A 20,965-nucleotide genomic window follows, 5' to 3' on the forward strand; every position below is an offset into this window, starting at 1 on the left:
TAAAGGAATTCCATACGTTTCTGCATGTGTAGTGTGGTTATAACTAGACCATTCTTTCCCCTTTTACAGTGTAAAAGTCCATGGTTCTTAAATATGCTGTGAATGAGTGAATAAATGTGCAAGAACACTTTAGAGTTTGAAGAGATTAAGTGATTTTGAAAGAACAGACCTTCTATGTAGGTCTGGAATGGAACCAGTTTCTTAGAATGTGGTTTAACAGTAGTCACGCTTGAACATTCTACAACTATGTTTTCAATCTCTGGCTAAGAACAATGGATAAAATAAGGAAGGAAATGAAAAAAAGTTAAAATTTATATACTATTAAAAGATGTATAACCATTGGCCCTAGGTTCCTATGAAAATTTGCAAATTGGTGGGGTCAGAGTTCAGTGGTTCTTGGTCAAATTCATCTTATACTGAATCCATTCTGTTCTTCAATACTGCTTCTCTGCCCTTTGAGTGAAATTTTCAGCTTTACTTTATATGTTTTCCAATCAATGACATGGAAATAAAGTAGAATTTATTAAAGCTCCAAGTGGGATATGCTGACTTGCTTTCAAATTAGAAAATTAGCCACTGTACTAGTGGCATTCAAAGTTAGACTGAATCAAACCGTTAACATCTTATTACGACACCAGAGAAGGTTCGTATTAATAGAATTTATAGAGCACATTAATTGTTCAGGGCAGCAAGCATCAGGGAGCACTGAGAGCTTACACTGCTTATAAGGAAGATACTCAGTAATCGACATGATAGTCAAAACCAAAATAAAGGTACTGTTTTTAAATACTGCACAGTTATGGAGAAGGCTTAATAAAGCCTTATTAAATTTACTCATTTTTTGCTATCACTGAAAGTAAATCCTTCCCAGGAATTCAGTGTTGGCTGTTTTAGGCACTAGTTTCATTGTTTCTCAGCTACTGTTTGGAAGCCAGGGAATAGGAATATTAGACTAAACATTTCTTTAAAACATGGACATTTGTTTGATTCATCCAATACCCAATATAGATTGGTTGTGATGTTCATTAAAAATTGGTATTATCTCTTAGAGATCAAAAATCTTGAACCACTCCTGCTTCCTTCTCTAGTAATCCTTTCCCCCCCTCTAATTTTATATCCAATATTTAATCCAGAAATGATAACTTATTTTCAGAATGCTAATAGTCTGTTTAAAAACAAAGTTGCATTTTTGTTTTTATAAAATAACATCGTTGAAAACACAAAACATTCTAGACATTTAGATTGGGTGTATTGACCATTTATTTCAGTAAATCTGTGGTTCTGTTAAAGGATAGCTCAGTGTGTCCCATCACACACAAAATCTAGTAAAATAACTATGATGACTATCAGTTGCATTTTTATATCTCAGGTACTATTACATGCTTCATGGACATTATCTTATTTAGTTGTCATAACAGCATCCCTCTGTAGGTAGGTAGTGTTAAAATCCTCACTTTACAGATGATGAAGCAGAAGTTTAGAATAACTAGCCTAATGTATCATGCTCAGTAAGTGGTAGAGTCACAGTATTCTTGTAGCTCTAGTTCTTATGTAGGTTTTAGTAAAGAATGGATGAAGCTGAGAATGGAAGGCAATGGAAGGTAAATATTATGTAACTGCACTAATAAAATTGAAAAGTTGTAAAGAACCAGACATTTGCTTCTGGCAGTTGTGTTTTGTAAGGTTTACAAATGAAATGGCCTGACATAGGATTATTAAATGAGTGTGGGAAGGAGTAGGGAATTTGGTGTGGTTAGAGGAGAATAAGGACATAAAATATCCACATTATTAGAAGAGGGGAAATTAAGAAATAAAAGTGATAGGAGATATGAGATTGGGATATAATTTTATGGTAGCTACCAATGAACCTATAAGATTTGAAAGTGCATAGAAAGCTTCATGATAGTAAACATGTATGGGGCATCCACATTCTTTCAGATTTCATTTCCTCTAGTGCTAGAATGTCAGTAGAGCAAATTTTCTTTCTAGGATCTTGGGATCAGAACCAAATCACAGACCCCAGAATAGCAAAACTAAGGAAATGCCTTTTAACAACAACTGTTACGTTTTTAAATTTGCACCTACATTTGTAGCAGAGTAGCACTCTGTTGAAATGCTTTTAAAATGTTTTACCAAGATGTGATAGTTATGATAATATGATAGTTATGATAATATGGTCGTACAATATTTCAGAGGTAAGTTGTTAAATAATTGGTCATAGTTCTTTTTCTCTTTACCTTTGGAACAAAAATTATACTTCCAGCATTCTGAATTTCAGATATGGTTTGCATCAGATATAGTTTGCATTTGTCTTCATTCTTCCTGAAACTGATTTTATGAGGGAGTGAAAAGCAACCCAACAATTTTGTCATTGATTTTTATAATACCTGTATGGATAAGGTCTTTATTTTAACCACTAGCCTTTTTGTGAAAGGGATATACTTTACCATGTTTCCCATGTTACTTTCTAGGCATCTAGTATTATAAAGCTGAAGAAGGAATCTTTCAAGATACATACCTTTTATTGAAGGGAGACAGGCGTATAAAATGAATATCTGCAGTGGTGGTAGAGCTTAGGTGGAATTTAGAGGACCTAAGATTTAGCTAGAGGTACTGCGTGTCCAAAGTCATGAGGGTGTGGGGGGTTCAGAAGACTAAAAACGCTTGTGAGGGAGCACCCTGGAGACAGAATGTAATGGTGTTTGGCGGTTGGTTGGCTGTAGGAGATGAAGGAGGAGAGAGCCATTATTTGTAGCTTGGGTGAGTGGGAGTATGGAGCGATACACCGGTAGAGAATATAGGGAGAGGAGCAGGTTTGGAGTGGGAGGTGAACTAAGTTTATACATAGCAAGCTTGAAATGCTTTGGGGCCATCTATGGGGACATGGGCGAGGAAGAAACTTCTCTACCCTCGAGATTCTTTCAGATGGTCTAATAATTAAATCTACATCAGACAGATTAACGGAAAATAACCAAATTTCATTACATATGTACACATGGGAACCCCACATAATAGAGTCAGAGACCCCACCTACATGAGAGGTTCAAAGACAGTTAAAATGAGTTATATATGGCATTCTGACTAAGGAATGAGGGATGGTCCCTTGGGGCTTGAGAGGAAGATCCTTGCAAGAGATAATATGAGCAGATGTTCAGTAATTAGTAGGTTGCCCTGCTATATAGATATGGGTAAGGCCCTAATTTAAATTCTTTAAGGAAGAGGTAAAAGTTTCTCATGAGCCCTGGGGTCTCGATTGCCTTCAGCTCAAAATAATCTACATGCCAAAGTTGCACATCTTGGAGGGGCCTGTTCTGAACCCCGATAGGGAGAAGGATGTCCAATGGGCTTCAAGTTACAGGAGACCACAATTTTAAACAAATGAGTGGAGAGGCGGGAAGTTGCTATTGTTTTATTCCATTTTCCTTAGTGTGAGGAATTCCTTCAGGCTCATGGCCTCTGGAAAATGGCTGGGGCTGCAGGAGCTTCCTGCTTCAGCTGGAGGAAGTACTGCACCTGCCCTCTTCTAAGGAGAGCAAAAGCTTCCCCAGCCCTCCTCCCACGCCTGGTGGCCCCCTTTCTCAGTGTCTTTGTTTCCTACTGCTCCTCTAGCTGTAAGAAAGGCTGGGAGAGGGAGCATTTATCTGGACATGTTACTGCTTTGAATAAAATTGGGATTATTAAGCTAGAAGGCAACTAATAGTTACGTAAACAAAGAAGCAGGGACCCAACAAAGAAACCCACTGTTGCCTCTTTCACTTCAAAATTAAAAAAAGGAAAAGCTGACTTTTCAGGTAATCAATTTTGGGATGCATGGCTATTAGAGGAATTTGGGCTTTAGACTTCATCAAAATTGCAAGGGAAGGAAGGGGATTGAGGATTGTGGACGATGGGGTTCAAGGGGCAAATGCAGATTGAAGAATTGACAAAATTTAGTGGTTGATATGGCTGACAAAGGAGACAGAAGGAAGAGTTAGGGATGACTTTCAGGCTTCTGACTTGGGTAGGGAATATTAAGCTACAAGCAGCACAGTATTTGCTCCAGCAATGGCTATAGTATTTTTGTGCCTTCCAACACTTTGGTAAACTTCCAAAAAGTAGGAGGATTACACATTCTAAAATCCCAGGCTCTCTTATGAATCCTGATGATGCAAACTTAAATAAATTTAACTTTACTCACATCAGACGAAGTCCCTTTTTTCCTGTATGTATTAGGTTTTTGGGGTTTTTTTTTGTTTGTTTTTTTTTAAAAACACACAACACTATTAAATCTACATAGTACTTCTAGAACTAGTTGTATGAAACACTCCAGGTGAAAAGTATTTGGAAGCTGGGTAGGAGAGAGTAGCAGTTAGTATTTATTGGTTGGTGGATTTAGAGTATCCTCTGGGGGTGCCCACAATCCTTACTGTACCAACACCATCTTACCATTGCCATAAGAGAAGATATGAATCTCTTCCTCCTAAGTAAAGTGACACTTGCTTTAAAAATTCTATATCATGTTGGAATAAGAAAACTCTTTGGAAACAAAGGCTTTTGAAGAGAGAGACTCAGAAGACCTAGAGGAGGAGAGTAAAGAATTTACCCTGGCATCTGGTGGCCACTTCTCTGCCCTTTTTCAGCTGTTGCTTTTGGTCAAGGAACTTCTTTGAGCCTTAGTCAACTTGTTTTTGAAACAGAGACAGTAATACCTACTGTACAAGCTTATTGTGAGATGTAAATGATACCGAGTGCACAAGCAATGCAGAGTTTAATAGTATTTTATTACTTCTGGTAAGAATATTTATGAACTGAACCGTGTTTTTTGTGTTTTTTTTAAGTTCTTTTGTGTTTGTTTGTTAAAATATGTCCTTATTGATTTCAGAAAGGGAGAGGGAGAGGGGGAGAGAGAGAGAGAGAGAGAGAGAAAGAAAGAAAGAAACATCAATGATGAGAGAGTCATTGATCTGCTGCTTCCTGAACTCCGCTGACTGGGAATCGAGCCTGCAACCTGGGCATGTGCCCTTACCAGGAATCAAACTGTGATCTGGATCCTAGGTCAATGCTCTACCACTGAGCCATGCCCAGCCATACTGGACCACTTTTAAAAAAAAACTTTATTTAACCTTCAGATCATCAAAACAGGTTTTCTGTTCTACTTATAAGATATTATTTAGTTTGTTAGTTTGGTTTTATGTCTATGTTGCCTTATTTTTCAGAAGTCAGGAGATATTTTCTTCTTTGAGTGCCTGTTTTTTTTCTTGTGAGCCTCATTTTTATTTTTTAAAAGGCTTCCAAGGATATCAGAGGTCAACCCAGTCATACCCAGTCATTGCTTATAGGATCTGAACCAGTCCTATAGAAGCCCAAGTTGTAAGCCTAAGACTCTGGCATCCCAGAGGCAGAGAAGGATCAGTACCCAGGTGTGTTTTGAGGAAAGGGTTCAGCAAACCTTTTCTTCTTAGATGCTTAAATGAACTTAGTTTAATTTTTAGCTTTGTTTCATTTGAAATATAGAGGTGGAATGTCAGCAGTATTGCCAGCCGAAATGGGGTACATGGCAAAGTGGTCTTTAACTTGTGAACTGCATCTCAGTGGGAGTGAATACTTGGTGGGAAGGTTTTGTACATTCTTATACTGAGCATGTCCCTTGATGGATGGGTTGGGTCCTCTGAAAGCTATGCCCATGAGACTCTTATAAGATGATATTAGTTCCTCTGTGGAGCTTGGGGTTTCTGAGCCAGGGTAGCTTCCACACCCTTCGGTGAGTTCTTGTCCCCTTGTGCCTGAGTAATCAGGAAGGTGTGCAAAGACTCCTGGGTTGCATGTTGTGCTGACCTGTCTGGACTGATAGTAACTACCCTGATAGCCTTCCTGTCCTATGTCCTTCTGAGTTAACAGGTTACAGGTGTGGCCTTAAGATTTTGTGAGTTTCTCCTTGTTGAGTCTGACTCATCAGAGTAGTAAGTTCTTTTCATCTGCTTGATTAACCAGGACTTGAGATTTAGAGGCCAGTTAACAGTCACAACAGATTTTCATCCTCTTTGTGGGAAAGATATTTTCCGAGTTATTTCCCCTCTTATAAGCAAGAGGTAAGATTTTGTTGAAATTCCCCTATCTTCACAAATTCCCCTCTCTGTCAATCTCATTTAATGCTCATTGGAATCCAGAATTATGTTTTAGGTATGATAGAAGCTACAAGTTATAAAGATACCTTATTTTTTCCAGGAGTTTACAATCTAAAGTGTTGAAAAAAGTCCAGCCGGTCAGTGAAGTTCTAGCTTTGTGGGTTTTCACAAACTAATTTCACTTTTCTCCTCTGTATGTTTGCTCTACTAAAGAATATTGAACACAATGGGAAAAAACAAGACCAGAGGTTCTTAAGCATTTGAAGAAGTGATGGTCTGTATCCACATTTGCGTTTTGTTATTTTTACCTAACTAGGTATTTTAAGGTAGTATTGGTAGATAAATAAATGTATGTAGTACAGGCACAATGTAAGCATTTGCTGGATATTTAAACATTGAGTCTGTTGTCTAAACTGAAGTAGGACTTAAGTGACCAGACATTTTATTTCAGTGGTATTTTTCTGTTTTTCAGTATCATGTGTCTTGAAAAATTAGAAGCTTTTTGATATTAACTTTGTAAGAATGCTTTTATGAAAAGTACTTTGACTGAACAGGCTCTGGGCAACAGTTATGAAAGTTTCTCTTATTTAGCATATCTTCTTTTTCACATTTGATAACTTTTCTGATGGCCTCTATAATATTACAGTGCTAAACATAAATAAACCCGTGATTTATAATGCTAATATCTATCCTAGGAATTACAGCTTTATAATACACAAGAGATACAGGATATAGGCAAGAACAGATATTTCAGAGAAAAAATTGGAGTAATTGAAACATAAATGACCTATTTTGTGAATGTGAATGTTCTAGATACGGTTTCCAACACTAAGGTGACAACGTCAAGATAAGGCACATCTTCATCTGCGATTGCCTGCATACAGAACATAAAACATCTTGATATCTTCTTGCCAGCTCTCAGTTGAAATGCAAACCAGTTCTGACTATTCTACTTACTACTGCGGCCCGGAGCCACCAACTCCTCCCTCCTCCAGAATGCCCGAGTCCCCTCCCCCTACTCAGACTTTTTCTTTTTTTCATAGCACTTCTGTTGGAATTTAAACTCTGGGAGGGCAAGGGGTCTTTATTTACTGATACATTTTAGCAAATTTTGTCTACTGTTGGTAAGGGGCTAACCTTTAATACTAACAGTGTTTAGTAGAGAGAGGATAATAAGACACTTCCCCCTTCCTCCTCCCTTCCTCTTCTCCTCCTCTCCATTCTCCCCACAGTTCCCCCTGCAGTCTGTTGCAGTATAAATCTTACAGTCAAAGAAAAAAAAAAAACACCTTACTATAAAACTTGGCTTTGAGATAAACATAGGCTTTAAATTACATTGCTTCCTGGCCTCCTAAAGAATCTGGCTTTCTTTTCAGTTGGCATTTTCTTCAGTAACTAATGGAGAGAGTTCATTAATAGGAGGCTGGCCCTTTGTTGTCGATGGAATCCTTGGTTGCTTTGATATTAGAGAACTTGGAAAAGATAAGAAAATTAACATTTTGTTTTAAGTGTAATTTTGTCCGCAGATTCATAAATTTGTTTTAAAAACTAATTACACATACACAATTCACTTGTTCATTCCCAGAGTCATCTGTGAGTTATATTATGATTTAGGATTGTGAGAAAATATGAAAGCATCTTTTGCAGTCACATTTTAGTTTACATTATAAAAGTGATTTTTGTAGTAGTACATTGTTGATGTACTATTTTTTTTTTTTAAAGTAACTAACAACAGTGTGTGTTTAGTCATACATTTTTATATCACCTGTCTAGTATCACAACTAAAGTATGAGTTTAAGCCTTTTCTCATGTTCAGTTATCTATCACTGAAAGTTAGTGAATTGGGAACTTCACTAGATGTTAGTGCCTAAAAAAATCAGTCTGATTTTTAATAACACTTAAAACTGCCCAAACCAAACTTTAATTTGAAAACTTCTGGGGCTTAATATAAGAGAACTTGTGTTTTTTATTGTCTTTAATTGCATTGCTAACTTTTTTTTTTTTAATGTATCTTTATTGATTTCAGAGAGAAGAAAGGAGAGGGAGAGAGAGAGATAGAAACATCAATGATGAGAGAATCATTGATTGAGCCCACAACCCGGGCATGTGCCCTGACCGGGAATCGAACCCCGATCGCCTGGATCCCAGGTTGACGCTCAACCACTGAGCCACGCCCGGCTGGGCACATTGCTAACTCTCTGACAGACAAATTTTAGGGTACTTCATAGTTTTTGTCTTATTTCTGCACAGTAGTTTTTTTGGTATAAATGTAATATAAACTTGAGCTACATGTGATGCTACCAATGAAAGTAACTGACATCATAATTGTATGATTAGTCATAAATGCATGTTTTCTTTTTCAGTGCATGTTTAAATCGTGGGTTTTTTTGGCTTTTTTTTAATGTGGATTTGTGGCTCGAGTATATCCTATTTTTAGAAAATTGGGGTCATAGTATACAACTCTTGAATCCATTTTCCCTAAATCACTTAAATAACAAGGAAAGTAAAAATCATAGCCAGTGATGGTAAACTTGTGTTTGATCTGACTACTTTGAGTCTGATCTCTCAGGGTCAGTGTCCTTAAGATATCCCTTCTGTTACAGTGCCTTCCCCTTTTCCACTGGCTGTCTAGGAGAATATTGTGTGAGAGTGAGAATGGGGTGAGGAGAGCTCAGGATATAATGCTTTAGAGGCTTTAATGAATGCATAGTATGATATTAGAGATTACAACGTTGAAGAAGGCAATTAATAAAAGTTGTGAAATGGGTTATGGAATTGAGAAGATTCCATTGAAACTTCAATTTACAAATATATTATTTTTGTTGTTTCAGTTGAAGGTAATCACTTTGTTTATTGTACTTTCAACCATGTGTAAGCAATTTAATTTGGACTTTGTGACTTTTCTTTTGCCCAGAAGTTCATTTAATAAGAAATCTTTTTAAGCATATTAAGTATGGTAGGATCATTATGTTTTTTTCTTAATTCTTGGGGTGATTGTTCCAAAATTTTCAAATATAAAGAATTCATTTGTACCTTTTATTTCTTCAGGATACCAAGTACACTTTCTTGAATTTGTTACTGGCCAGTAGGTTCTAGATTAGATTGCATGGCAACTTTAATTATAAGCAACTTTTCTGTTAGTTTGTATCTTTTCTTAGGGAAAGGACCTGTAATCCACCAATCCAATAAATTTACTTCTAAAGTCTTTAGGTTAGTATTTTTGAAGATGAGTCAAAATACATTGCTGAACTATTTTATAGGATTTTTACATATTAAAAACTCCTGATTATGTGTAGGTGGTAGATTTTGGAAGATGTTTGCTGAGTCAGCAGTGTCTGTTTCTATGTTGAAAGCCTTTTCTAAAATTTATTTTAGGTAAAATGTTCTGAAATATGGATTCTAGAAGCAAAACTTTTTGTTTGGAGGTAAAATCAAAGCCTGCGAAGACTTACTTCATTACAAGAAGTAAAACAAATAGGTCTAGTGTATGTAGAACAAAGTAGTCGCTAGTTTTATGCTGATTTTATAATGTGATTATGTGCTCTTGAGTTTGTTTGTTTGTTTGTTTTTTAGTGGCAAAAGGTCAATCTTTATTGGTCGCTTCCTAGAAGTGGTACTGAAATGACTGGTTATAGGCTGGCTCTCCTAAGCATTAAAAAAAAAAAAGTTGAGTAGTTCTTCTAACCAATATGATTTATTTATGCTATAATTCAGTCTCTACTGTGTTTTATTTTCAAATATGTGTGTGCTTATTTCTACACATAGAGATATTATAACACTTTATGAACATATATATCTTAACTATATATGTTCAAGGTACTATTCTTAGTTTGGTGGTGGGTTAGCAAGATGAATGAATGATCAAGTCCCTGGTCTCCAGAAGTCTGATAAAGGGAGGCATGATGAGAGAGCAAGGCACTACAAAGTTGGGGCAAGAGAGGGGCAGGTTTCTTTCTCTAGAAATTGGAGTGAACAGTTAGGGGAGGAAGGTGATTTGGGCTGAATCTTGATGGGCAGAACCATAGTTGGAGCGCATTTCTGACAGAGGAATGAGCAGCATCGTGGCAGCCAGAGTGCAGAGCACAGAGAGAGAGGACCACCTGCTATGGTGAGAGTAGAGGACTTTTAGCAAGTGATATTAAAGGCAGATGTAAAGGATACATGTGATTTTGTTTTTTAGAGAACTTAAATTACTTCAGTGCAGATAGTTTTAATATGCATTCAGATTATCTTAAACACACCTTAGATTTTTGTAATTCTTTTGTAAAATATGTAATTATATCTTTTAAAATTCAGATGTTCATTTTATAAGATGAAGAATTGTGTGGTGTGCTTTTATAAATGCACTGCACAATGGGTGGGGCATAGGTAAATGAGTCAACTAGAAAAACGTCTAATATTGAATCCAAAATACAGCCCTGCATATGTTTATGTTTTTAGAAATTTCTCACTTTTCCAGATTGTATTGTATGTGCAAGTGGGCAGACCTGTTGAAACGTTATTTCTCACAGATTAATTCACCCTTCAAATCCTAGAATCAAATATTTAACTACCTACCTATTTATCAAATCACTATTGTGATTTTTTTCGCTTAAGGACTATAGTCCAATGGGTAAAGTTAAATGAGTGAATGAAGAAGAGGATAGAGAAAAGATAGAGAAATTGAGATACAAGACATATTAGAGTGATGAGAGAACGACTCACAGATGACAGAAAAGAGAAACCCAGGAAGAGGAGGAAAAAGACCTAACAGCTGGAACGATCTAATTAGTATTTTCCAAATGTAGATGTGTGAGTTTGTGTGTTGTGAGTGTACACATCCCAGTAGTGAAAGCAAGTATCCATTGGGGTCCAGTGCTCTATTAGTTTACTTACGTTCATTTTAGATTATAAGTTTATTTATATTTAATGTAGGGTTTCAAATGTATACCCCTGTCTGGCTGTGATGTCATAGAGTCATGTATAACATATGGTATATAATGGTTCTTAGAAGACTGGAGTGGGGGGGTTCACAGACTAACAGTGGCACTCCCACTCATTCCATTCCTGGGAATTACCATGTGTTTGAGTTTACTACTGTATTATAAGTTTACTTGTGTTTGAATATGTAGATTTATGGATTATATTATATAATTTTAACCCAACCCTATAAAAATCTAGTAACTTAAAAATTTCTGCAAAGGAACTGAATATAAGAAACATGAATAAGAATAGGAAACAAGAAAATGGTAGAACTGATACAAGCTACTTAAATGAGCTTTCCCCCAGCCGTGATCTAATCTGAGAAGATGACTGAAAATTTCAGATTATCGAGGAAGATGTATTTGACACATACATTCACTGTTGGTATTGATGAGCCTTGCTCTAAGAGTAAGTTATGCCTTGAGACTTTAATGATATGAAACTATCGTGGTTACAAGACACTTAAAAGTTAAGAAACTAGAGTGTTTTAAATAACATTAGAGCACTGTAAATAAATAATCTCTTTTTAAAAATTGGTTTTGTTTTACAGTGTGTACATAATTGAGTAGCACATGTTGCTTATTTATAAATAAATAGAATAAATGTATGCCCAAACTTTTTTCTGATAAGGGTGTTCTGCCAATTTTTGGATAACAAGTCGCCGTATATGGCTTACAGCTCAAAAACTCATGAAATTTTCAAAGTAAAATAATTGATGTTCATAACAAACAACTCTGGGGGTAAACAGAGCCTAGCAGTAATCTAATTTTTGTTTGGACTCAATCATGATATCTATAGAAAATTTCTTCAGTAGGTGGTAGAAAGGATCTACCAACTAGCTCATAAGTGTCTTGTACCAAAATGCCTTGGGCTCATTCCTCTCTCTTGAAACACCAGAAGCTATTGGGATAGTATATGTTGATATAACCATCTATAATTTCATTTAAATGTGTGACATGCTTAATAAATGTTATTTTAATTTCTAGATTTCCTTGTAACTTAAGTTACATAGTAGAACTGAAGTTTCAGTATATGGCGGTGGAGTTGGCAATCAGCACAAATGAGAGTTCCAGTCCAGTAAAGATAAAATCTGAGGGGAGCAAACTTCAAGGGATTAAATTCTTTCTGAGTTATTCCATGTATTTGCTGAGTTATCTTTTTAGTGTTCCCTGACTTAATTTACCTGTTAGGTGTATGAGGTAAAGCTCCTACATTTCTTTCTGTGCCGTCAACATGTGCTCTGACAGGAACTTGACAGGAACAGTCACCACTGACAGGGTGTATGAGAAACCACTTGTATATTTACAAAAAAGGTTCATGGGAGATAATGTGCTGTGACTTAGCAATCGAGGAGGACTGGGTAAGCTCTATAAAATGTAAACTCTGAAGAGATTAAAGTTTAATAAGTTTTGATTGAAATGGTTTCAAAACCAATCATGTATTTCTCTTTATTAAACAGAATATATAGAAAATAAGTTGAGTGCTATTCTTCATGGCTCATGATAGTAGATTGTTAGCATACTATACTGGGCTCTTTTAAAATAATATTTGCATGAGTTGAGTTGAATGTGGGTCAGTTTGTGCAGATTGATCTCTTGATTCTTGTTTTGTTTATTGTGTCAATCTTTTAGTGTTATAAAGACGCAGTGCCTGCCGTATGCTGTGCATTCAGAAGTTGCTGCTGCTGTTTACGATTACAGTTGCTTAGGGGGAGAAAGATAGTCACTGGTGGAGACCTTGAAGACATAAATGAAGAGTATTTTATACGTGTAGAATTTGGCATGAGGAATCTTTTAAACTGAACTTGTTTCAGGGCACACTGAATATTTTACTTTTCTTTTTCTCAGCATCAGCAGCAGCAACTTGTGATTGGCGGGACCGGATATTCAGTTGTACATCCCCACATCAATGCACTGCCAATGGTAAGAATTCCCACTCTGAATGTTAGATTGTTTTCATTGCTCTTTTTAGTATTCACTTATTTTTAAGAATCTGTTAAGGATTTTGAAAGTTTCTCACAATCTCACAAAATGTACATGTGTTACTAAACTAAAGAAATGTTTGTTTTTAATATGTAATTTAAGGTACTTAAAATAGTTTTTAAGTATTTAGTATTAAAAAGAGGCAAACCCTTTGAAGATTTTCATTATCTGTAGGTTTTATAACCTCTTGGTTATGGTTATCAAGACGTAAAGTATTATGTAGTGATAATTCTGTATTTTAACAAGTAGACTGTATTTTGTCAACAGAATTTTCATGTTAAACTTAAGTTATAACAGCAGTAAGAGCTCATGTTTTTGTCTATCCTCTTATATAATAGTCTGTTTTGCATATTGCATTTATCCTAATACAAGGTGTCCCCCAAAAATGTATACACACTTTAAGAGCTGATAGCTCAATTTTGAAAATGAAATGTATTTTATTAAACCCTGCCTTTATAATTACTCAAGGTGTGTGTATAAATGTTTTTGGGGCACCCTATATTTATAGTTAATGGTGAATTAAATGGCTGAAATTCTGCCTGTATTTCACTAGTTAATAATTTTCAGGAGAAACATTTTTATCTATTTAAAATTATCATTTAAAAGCTTTTCTCTGTGGAATAAAAATCTGTCAGCTGTGTTATACAGCAGAAAGACCACTGGGCTCTGTAGGAGTTGGGATTTGCTTTTTTTTCTTGTGTGTGTCTTGGATGACTTTTGTCAAGTACTCATAAATTTTGATGATAGAATTGGACTAAATTTCTAAAGTTTAGCTCTAGCTGTAGGCAAAATGATCTCATCACTGTTAATTAGAGTTCAGATGATTCTCCTTTAGAAAAAGTAACTTCTTACCTAAATGTAAATAGGTAATTCCTTACCTATTGCTGTATAGTTTGGGGATTAATGACTAGCAGGAGAATTAATTTTTGCTTTTTGTTTTTGTTTCCCCCCGAATTAATTACTTAAACAATATCTTCTATTTTAAAGTAGTGCATCATCAAAATTTTTAATTTTTACTTAAATTTTTACTTTAAACATTAAATCAGGGAGCTATAGAAACTGATAAAGGGTTTATAGAATTTTATGGGAAATGGTAGATGCATCACTATGAAATAAAAACTAAAAATTAACTAGAACCAGGCTAAAAGGGTGAGATAAGTTATCTGTGAAAATATTGCAAAGAGAAGATTCATTTTAAAGATGGATTTGTCAGTATGTTGATAAGAGAAGGATGTCCTTTGCCTAAACTATCTTTTGAAATTTTTTTTTAAAGCCCGTTTTTTGTTTTTGTTTTTTAAAATATATCTTTATTGATTTCAGAGAGAGGAAAGGGGGGGGGAGATAGAAACATCAGGGATGAGAGAGCCATTGATTGGCTGCCTCCTGCACACCCCCGACTGGGGATCGAGCCTGCAACCCGAGCATGTGCCCTGACCGGGAATTGAACCCCAATCTCCTGGATCCTAGGTCGATGCTCAACCGCTGAGCCACGACCGGCCAGGCTCTTTTGAATTCTTAAAAATGACTTCTAGCTCCCACTATGCCCCCCCCCCCCCCCCAGTTAATGGAGAATGTTGGGGAAAATAGAAATTTTTTTCTGTTTTTACCTAACTCGAAGGATTCATTAATTTATGAAATACTTGCTGGGTCCTTTAGGGTGGTTGGGTGACTCATTAACCATCATTAAATCTGCTATTTTCCTCTGGAGCACTACAGAGTTTCTGTTGTAAGAAGCAGCTCCATGGTAAATCATCTTTGGCATTTTGGAGTATCTCCCTTTGGTGTTTTGTTTGACACTCACATTTGAAACCTGTTAGTTTACTAGGTTGTTATAGTCTTAACTATTTGTGACATGTCTCCCCTGAGAATCAGTTGCATAGGCATTTGGTGTCTGAGATGCAGGTTCCTATGCAACTGGCTGTCTCTTCTAAGTGCCTGTCCTCAAGTGAAGTTTTAAGTGTGCTGCTCACATAGGCTGTGTGTTGCTTTGTTTTGTTTTTGGAACAGCTCGTAGACTGTATTTTAAATCAGATTATCTCATGTTTGCCAATTTGTTGAAAATCGTTGAAAATCATTTTTAAGCCATGGTCACAGAAATTTATGTTTGTTTATGTTAGTGTTCTATATATGTGTTTGTGTATTAAAGATGAAGGACAAGATTACAACAAATTTGCTTGTAGTCTAGCTGAGGATACAAAAGCCATTTCTACACATTTGCATGCAATGCTTGCTTGTAAATTACAGATTTTGCTCCAGAATGGTGGTTTTTCTTTGGACCTGAAAAGTGCTATAGCATTATGCCTGTGCTATGTAGTGTCTCATCTTTTTATTTTCTCTGAACATGCTATAAAGGAGTGCTTTGTGGGAACAGTTAACTCTACCGCCCCCACACCCGCCCTCAGCTTTGTTCTTGATGAAATAACTATGAGGGATTCATAACATTCATTTTTGTTTCTCTCTTCACTTGCCTAGGTACAAGTTATTTTAACTCTAATTGCACCTTAAATCATCATGATTTACAGCTACCTTCCTATAGGAATGCTTTATACTACTTTCTATAATTATTTTCCTTAATACCAACAATGTGTATTACTATTGTAACTTTTTATTGTGAAAATTTTCAAACATACACTGAAGTAGAGAGAATAGCACAATAAACTCTCACCCAGCTGCAAGTCACCAGTTTTGTTTCATTTAACTATCTTGTTACCATTTATATCCCAACACACCTGATTATTTTGAAGCCAATACTTATATCACATGATTTCATTCATAAATATTTTAGTATGTCTTTATGGATGATATGCACTATTTAAAAATATATACAGTACCATTACCATACTTTAAAACTTGACAATAATTTTTCTTATTTGAAAAGGAATTTAAATATACTTTTTAAAATTGTAGTAAAAACATAAAATTTATCTTAATTTTAAGTGTGCAGTATGTGGAGTGTTAACTATTCACATTATTGTATAACAGATCTCTCAAACTTTTAGTCTTGCAAAATTGAAACTCTGTACTTACTGAACCACAGCTTCTATTTCTCTCTCTTCCCCAGCCATTAGCAACAACCAGTTTACTTTTTGTTTCCATGAGTTTGAGTACTTTAGCTACCTTATATAAGTACAGTATTTTTCTTTTGTGCCTGGCTTATTTAGCATAGCATAATGTTGTCTAGGTTCATGCATGTTATAGCATGTAGCAGGATTTCCCTCTTTAAAGGCTGAATAATACTCCGTTGCATGTGTGTGTATCATATTTTCTTTATTCATCGTCAGTGGACATTTGGGTTGCTTGCACCTTTGACTGTAGTGAATAATGAATGTTGTGATGAACATGGGTGAGCATGTATCTCTTTGAGATCCTGCTTTCAAATCTTTTTGGCTATATACCCAGAAGTGAGATTGCTGGATCATGTGGTAATTCTAGTTTTAATTTTTTGAGGCATCTCCATATTGTTTTCCAAAGTGGCTGCACCATTTTATATTCCCAGCAATAGTGTACAAGAGTTCTGATTTCTCTATATTCTTGCCAGTACTTTTCTGTGAGTGGTTATGTTTGGTTTGGGTTTTTGGATAGTGGGCCTCCTAATGGGTGTGAGGTGGTGACAGTAATATCTTGATATCATTGTATATTCATTTAGTTTCTTTCCTCATCTCCTCATAAATAATATTTTTACAGAATCGCAAAATCCATATATTACATTTGGTTTGCATGTACAGCTTATGCTTTTAGCTCTTTATTAATACAGAATGTGGAAACCTTACAGGGTTTTCCCTAAAAGGGAAGCCCTGTAAGGTTTCCACATTCTGTATTTTATTACTTGCATTCCTGTAGTAAAATGCCTCTGTTTCACTTGTATATTTTGGTAAATTGGTAGTTAGATCTAAAAGCTTAACCTAATTCAGTTTTGTTTGTGTTTTTTTGCTTTATTTGGGGGGGAGGGTTAGGGTGGCATAATATTTCATGGGTGGTATTAAGTAATTACATGAAGAAACACGTAATATCTGGTTATCTCTGTTATGTTAGGTGGCCATTGCTGAGCATTGCCTTGATCCATTATTTCCATGAGTGTACACAATGTTGACATCCTAATTTTATCAAGTCTTTCTTATCTGTAATATTTCTACAAAGAGAAACTTCCCTGGTCAGATATTCGGTTACCCTTTGGCACAGTTGGCACAGAAAAGGCATACTAAGTACTTGATTCTTTCCTTTACTTACTAATTTTCAAAGTACTGAGGTGTTTCCTAGAATCCTGGAAAAGCAGACCAATGAGGATTTTTAAGATGTCATTGTGAGTTTGTGGGTTTAAATATTTGATACATTTATTGCATGTAGTTGTTATTCATATTCCTATGGATGCTTACATTGTCTTGGCCAAAGGAGCCTTTTTGACAGTGGCTTTCATAAAAGTAAATACTTGTTAATGCATTTATTTTGAAGTGATACATAAGCACCTACCCTTTTTTTTAGGCACTACCCATAGTGGAGATGGATATTTATTTCAAAAACAGACTTTCTCTGGTCTCTGTCCCTGCCATGTAACAGGGTAGACCTCATCACCACCACCAGCATATAGTTTCTGTGTGTATATAAGGCAGATTACTCATTGAGACACCTTGACCCTTGTTTTCCATTGCTTTCCCTCCCCTCATCCTTCACCTCCACATGTAGACTTGTGCTGAATAGTGTGGTAGCCACCACTCATGTGTAGTTGTTTGACTAGTCATAGTCGAGATGTGCTGCAAATATAACATGCATGCTGGAATCTGAAGATAATTTTTTAAAAGTAAAATCTCGATTTCAAAATATTGATTATACGAAAAAAATATTTTGATATATTGGGTTAAATACAATTTATTACTAAAATCAGCTGCCATCTGTTTCTTTTAAAATTTTTCACGTCTGTAGAAAATTTAACATGATGGGTTTTGCATTATGTCCTGCATTGTATATTTGTTGACACTATTGTTATAGACCTTGCTAGTCTCAGCTCCCTGACCTATATACTCTGCTTATTTGCCAGAAACAAGTAATTAGCACAGTGAAAACTTGGCTAAAGCTAAGATCTGGGGAAACTAGAATGACCCTCAGAGGGTTCCTAAAATTAGATCATGGGACTACATTATATAGTTACGTTGTCAGCATTTAAAAAAAATTCTGTCATACAAATTATATAGAATCTGAATATTCTTCAAAGGTTAATCATGAGAGCTTTCACAGGATCTCTGGAGGAGATAGAATAATAGGATAAAAACGCCGTGGTTTGCGATCTCTAGGTGTTTTCATTACTGTTAAAAACTAAAGATGCAAACTGTCAGGAAAAAATTTTTCAATTAAAATTAGACTTTTCCCCCATCTATTTGCATTGTCTTATTCAGAAAGATCAATTGTTCAGTGTTTGCTCTCCTTTATCTACATTTAGTATCTTGTCAAGTCACCTCCCAAGAGGATACAATAAAAAAATTACTCAACATACAAAGAATCGGGAAAATTTGAACAATTCTGAAAGAAAAAGGCAGTAACAGATGCCAATGTTGATATGATCCAAACAGGAGGATTATGAAAGACATTAAGGCAGCTACTTTATCCACCCTCCACTTGAAATGAAAGTATAAAAAGAAACAAATGGAAACTTTATAACTGGTTTAGACTACAAGTCCTTTCTCCTGTGTGGTGTGGGCAGTGGTTCCAATGTTTGTTCGTTAACTTTTCAAGAATTTGCTAAGCTGCTTTGAGTCAGTTTCCCATGTGTACCAGTCAGGATTAGTGTGGGACCTGAACAGTGGTTGATATCTTTAGTTCTTAAAATCTGTGCTTCTTTGGATGTGTTGTGCTTAAACACCCTCGGATGAACTTGGGACTTTGTTCGTTCATACACAGAAGTACAGGATCCCCTCTGTCAGCTTTCATGCTCTCCAGCTCCCAGAGACCTATTTTCCTGGTTTAGTTTGGCTCTTTTAATCCAAGGAACTGGCTTAATCAAGCTGTTGAGGAGGAAAACAACAACAACCCCAAAATAGGTATGTCAGTTACAGTCTGTAGCAAGTGTATTCAGAAGAATAATAGGGCAGTATAACTAAAAAAATGGAGCATTGGCTTCCATCAGACAAATGCTTCCACAGACCCTGACTACAGTCTGGATAATGTTTGAAATAAACATTATGAGAACACTGTAGAACAAACAAAAACAAGTAGAAACTGGACTAGCCTTCAGTGAGTTTCTTCATCTTGATGGTTTTGCCTGAGGACAGGCTCTTGTTGGCTTGTTTGCAGTCTTACTGGCTTGAGGAATCAGAGTTCAGAACTACACAGCCGCTGCAGAGCAGTGGAGGCGGCAGGGGGAAATCCCTGAACCACAGGGGTGGGTTACCAAGTACTGTGCATAACCTCTGCCAGACACAGGGCTTACCCGGAGCCCCGAAACAGTTCAGGTGTGTGTCGGCAGGAGAATACACAGACAAACCCTGCTGTCTTTGTACGGCAGAATACTACTGAGCAAGGGAAAGGAACAAGCTATTTATTGATGCCTGTAGCAGCTTTGAAACATTATGCTGAGCGAAGGTAGTCATACATAAAACAGGACAATAACGTATGATTCCTTTTATATGATGTTCTAAAAACAAAAGCATGCAGATTTTATCTGTTCAAAAGATGGGGTGAAGGAAGCAGAACTAATTTATGTTGGGGAACTTGTAGTTGTCATGGCCCAGAACTGGACGCCTGGGTAGTGGGGACAGGGATTAATTGGGAAATGGCGCGTGGGAACTTTCTAGGGCAGTGGCGATGACCTGTATTCTGTTAGGAAATTCGATTACTTGAGCATGTGCATGTGTCTAAACTCATTGAATGGTACATCTAGCATGTATCCATTGTATTTTGTGTAAATTTTTCTTTAAAAGAAAGACCGTATTACTTTACTATAGTTAATGATAGCCAAGATGAAAAATTTATGGGGAATTATATTGAGGTTTGCAGCTGCTTTCAAAAGTCTGCAAAAACGAAGACCCATTAATAGATGTGGGCAAAACAAATACAAGGAAATGTTGATTTTAAAGTCTTGGTGGTGGCTGTGGTAATATTCTCTGTGCAGCTCTTTGAATTTTTCGTAATATTTGTAAATTTTTATGATGTTATAAAGATACTAGTAGGTAGTATTTCTCTAAATCAGATTTCTCTTGTTAACGTATTTTCAGTGGCTATCATCAAAATTGATATTATTTCTTTAAATTTGAAAATAGTTTGAGTTGATCCGTGACATTTTTCTGCCTGTGGACTGAGCTCTGAACTGTTTAGGATGCGTAAAGATACAGAAATATAAACAATAAAAGTGAGAAGACAAAACATATCCACACAATAATTTGATTACTTCAAAGTGACACAGCAAAGACTCATTAAGATAATTTATAATACATAAATTCTGAGGGAATGGATACATAATTAGAGTATGCTCAGAGTCAAGTACGATTAATGGGAGATGGAATCCCCGGGGTTGCTTATTTTGAACAAGTTTTGAAAATGCTATTAGAGAAAATTACTAGATTCTCTTTCCATTCTTTTAATTGACCAATTGTCATTTATGAAGTATGTCTTAGGACACATTTTTTAGTGCATTGTATTCATTTTTCAAAGAAGGAAGGAAGGCTGCTTCATTTTTATGCTAGAATTGTTAGCTAGATTGGATGATTAGAATTTGTTTTTAAAAATCTGTAATTTAGGAATATGGTTAACAATATGTTAATGAGTTGTTGGGTCGAAAAGCAAACGACCGTTGTTCCAGCATTTTGTGGTTCTTTTATAGGCTTCTGAGAGACAAATATAGTGCTACTAAAACATACTGACATAATATTAAGTACAACCACTAGAAAATACTAAATTTTTTCTCATTTAATTTACTCGTAGGAAATCTAA

General features: G+C 35.9%; 1 protein-coding gene across 5 annotated transcripts in view; it reads left to right on the top strand.

Annotated features, from left to right (window-relative positions):
- Window positions 1–20,965, top strand: part of TBL1XR1 (TBL1X/Y related 1) — a 134,274-nt gene that overhangs the window by 56,157 nt on the left and 57,152 nt on the right. For 4 of the 5 annotated variants that reach the window (XM_087818308.1, XM_016218038.2, XM_016218039.2 and 1 more), the window contains exon 2: window positions 12,914–12,988. Coding sequence is in view for 1 of the 5 variants with exons in the window: in XM_016218037.2 (XP_016073523.1) it covers window positions 11,393–11,474; window positions 12,914–12,988 (157 nt within the window). In the remaining 4 variants the exon portion in view is untranslated. Of the gene's footprint in view, window positions 1–10,945; window positions 11,475–12,913; window positions 12,989–20,965 lie in introns of those variants that run through there. The other variant, XM_016218037.2, reaches the window with a different exon arrangement.

The sequence above is a fragment of the Miniopterus natalensis genome, chromosome 6, assembly GCF_054644295.1.
Source record: "Miniopterus natalensis isolate mMinNat1 chromosome 6, mMinNat1.hap1, whole genome shotgun sequence".
Lineage (NCBI taxonomy): Eukaryota > Metazoa > Chordata > Mammalia > Chiroptera > Miniopteridae > Miniopterus > Miniopterus natalensis.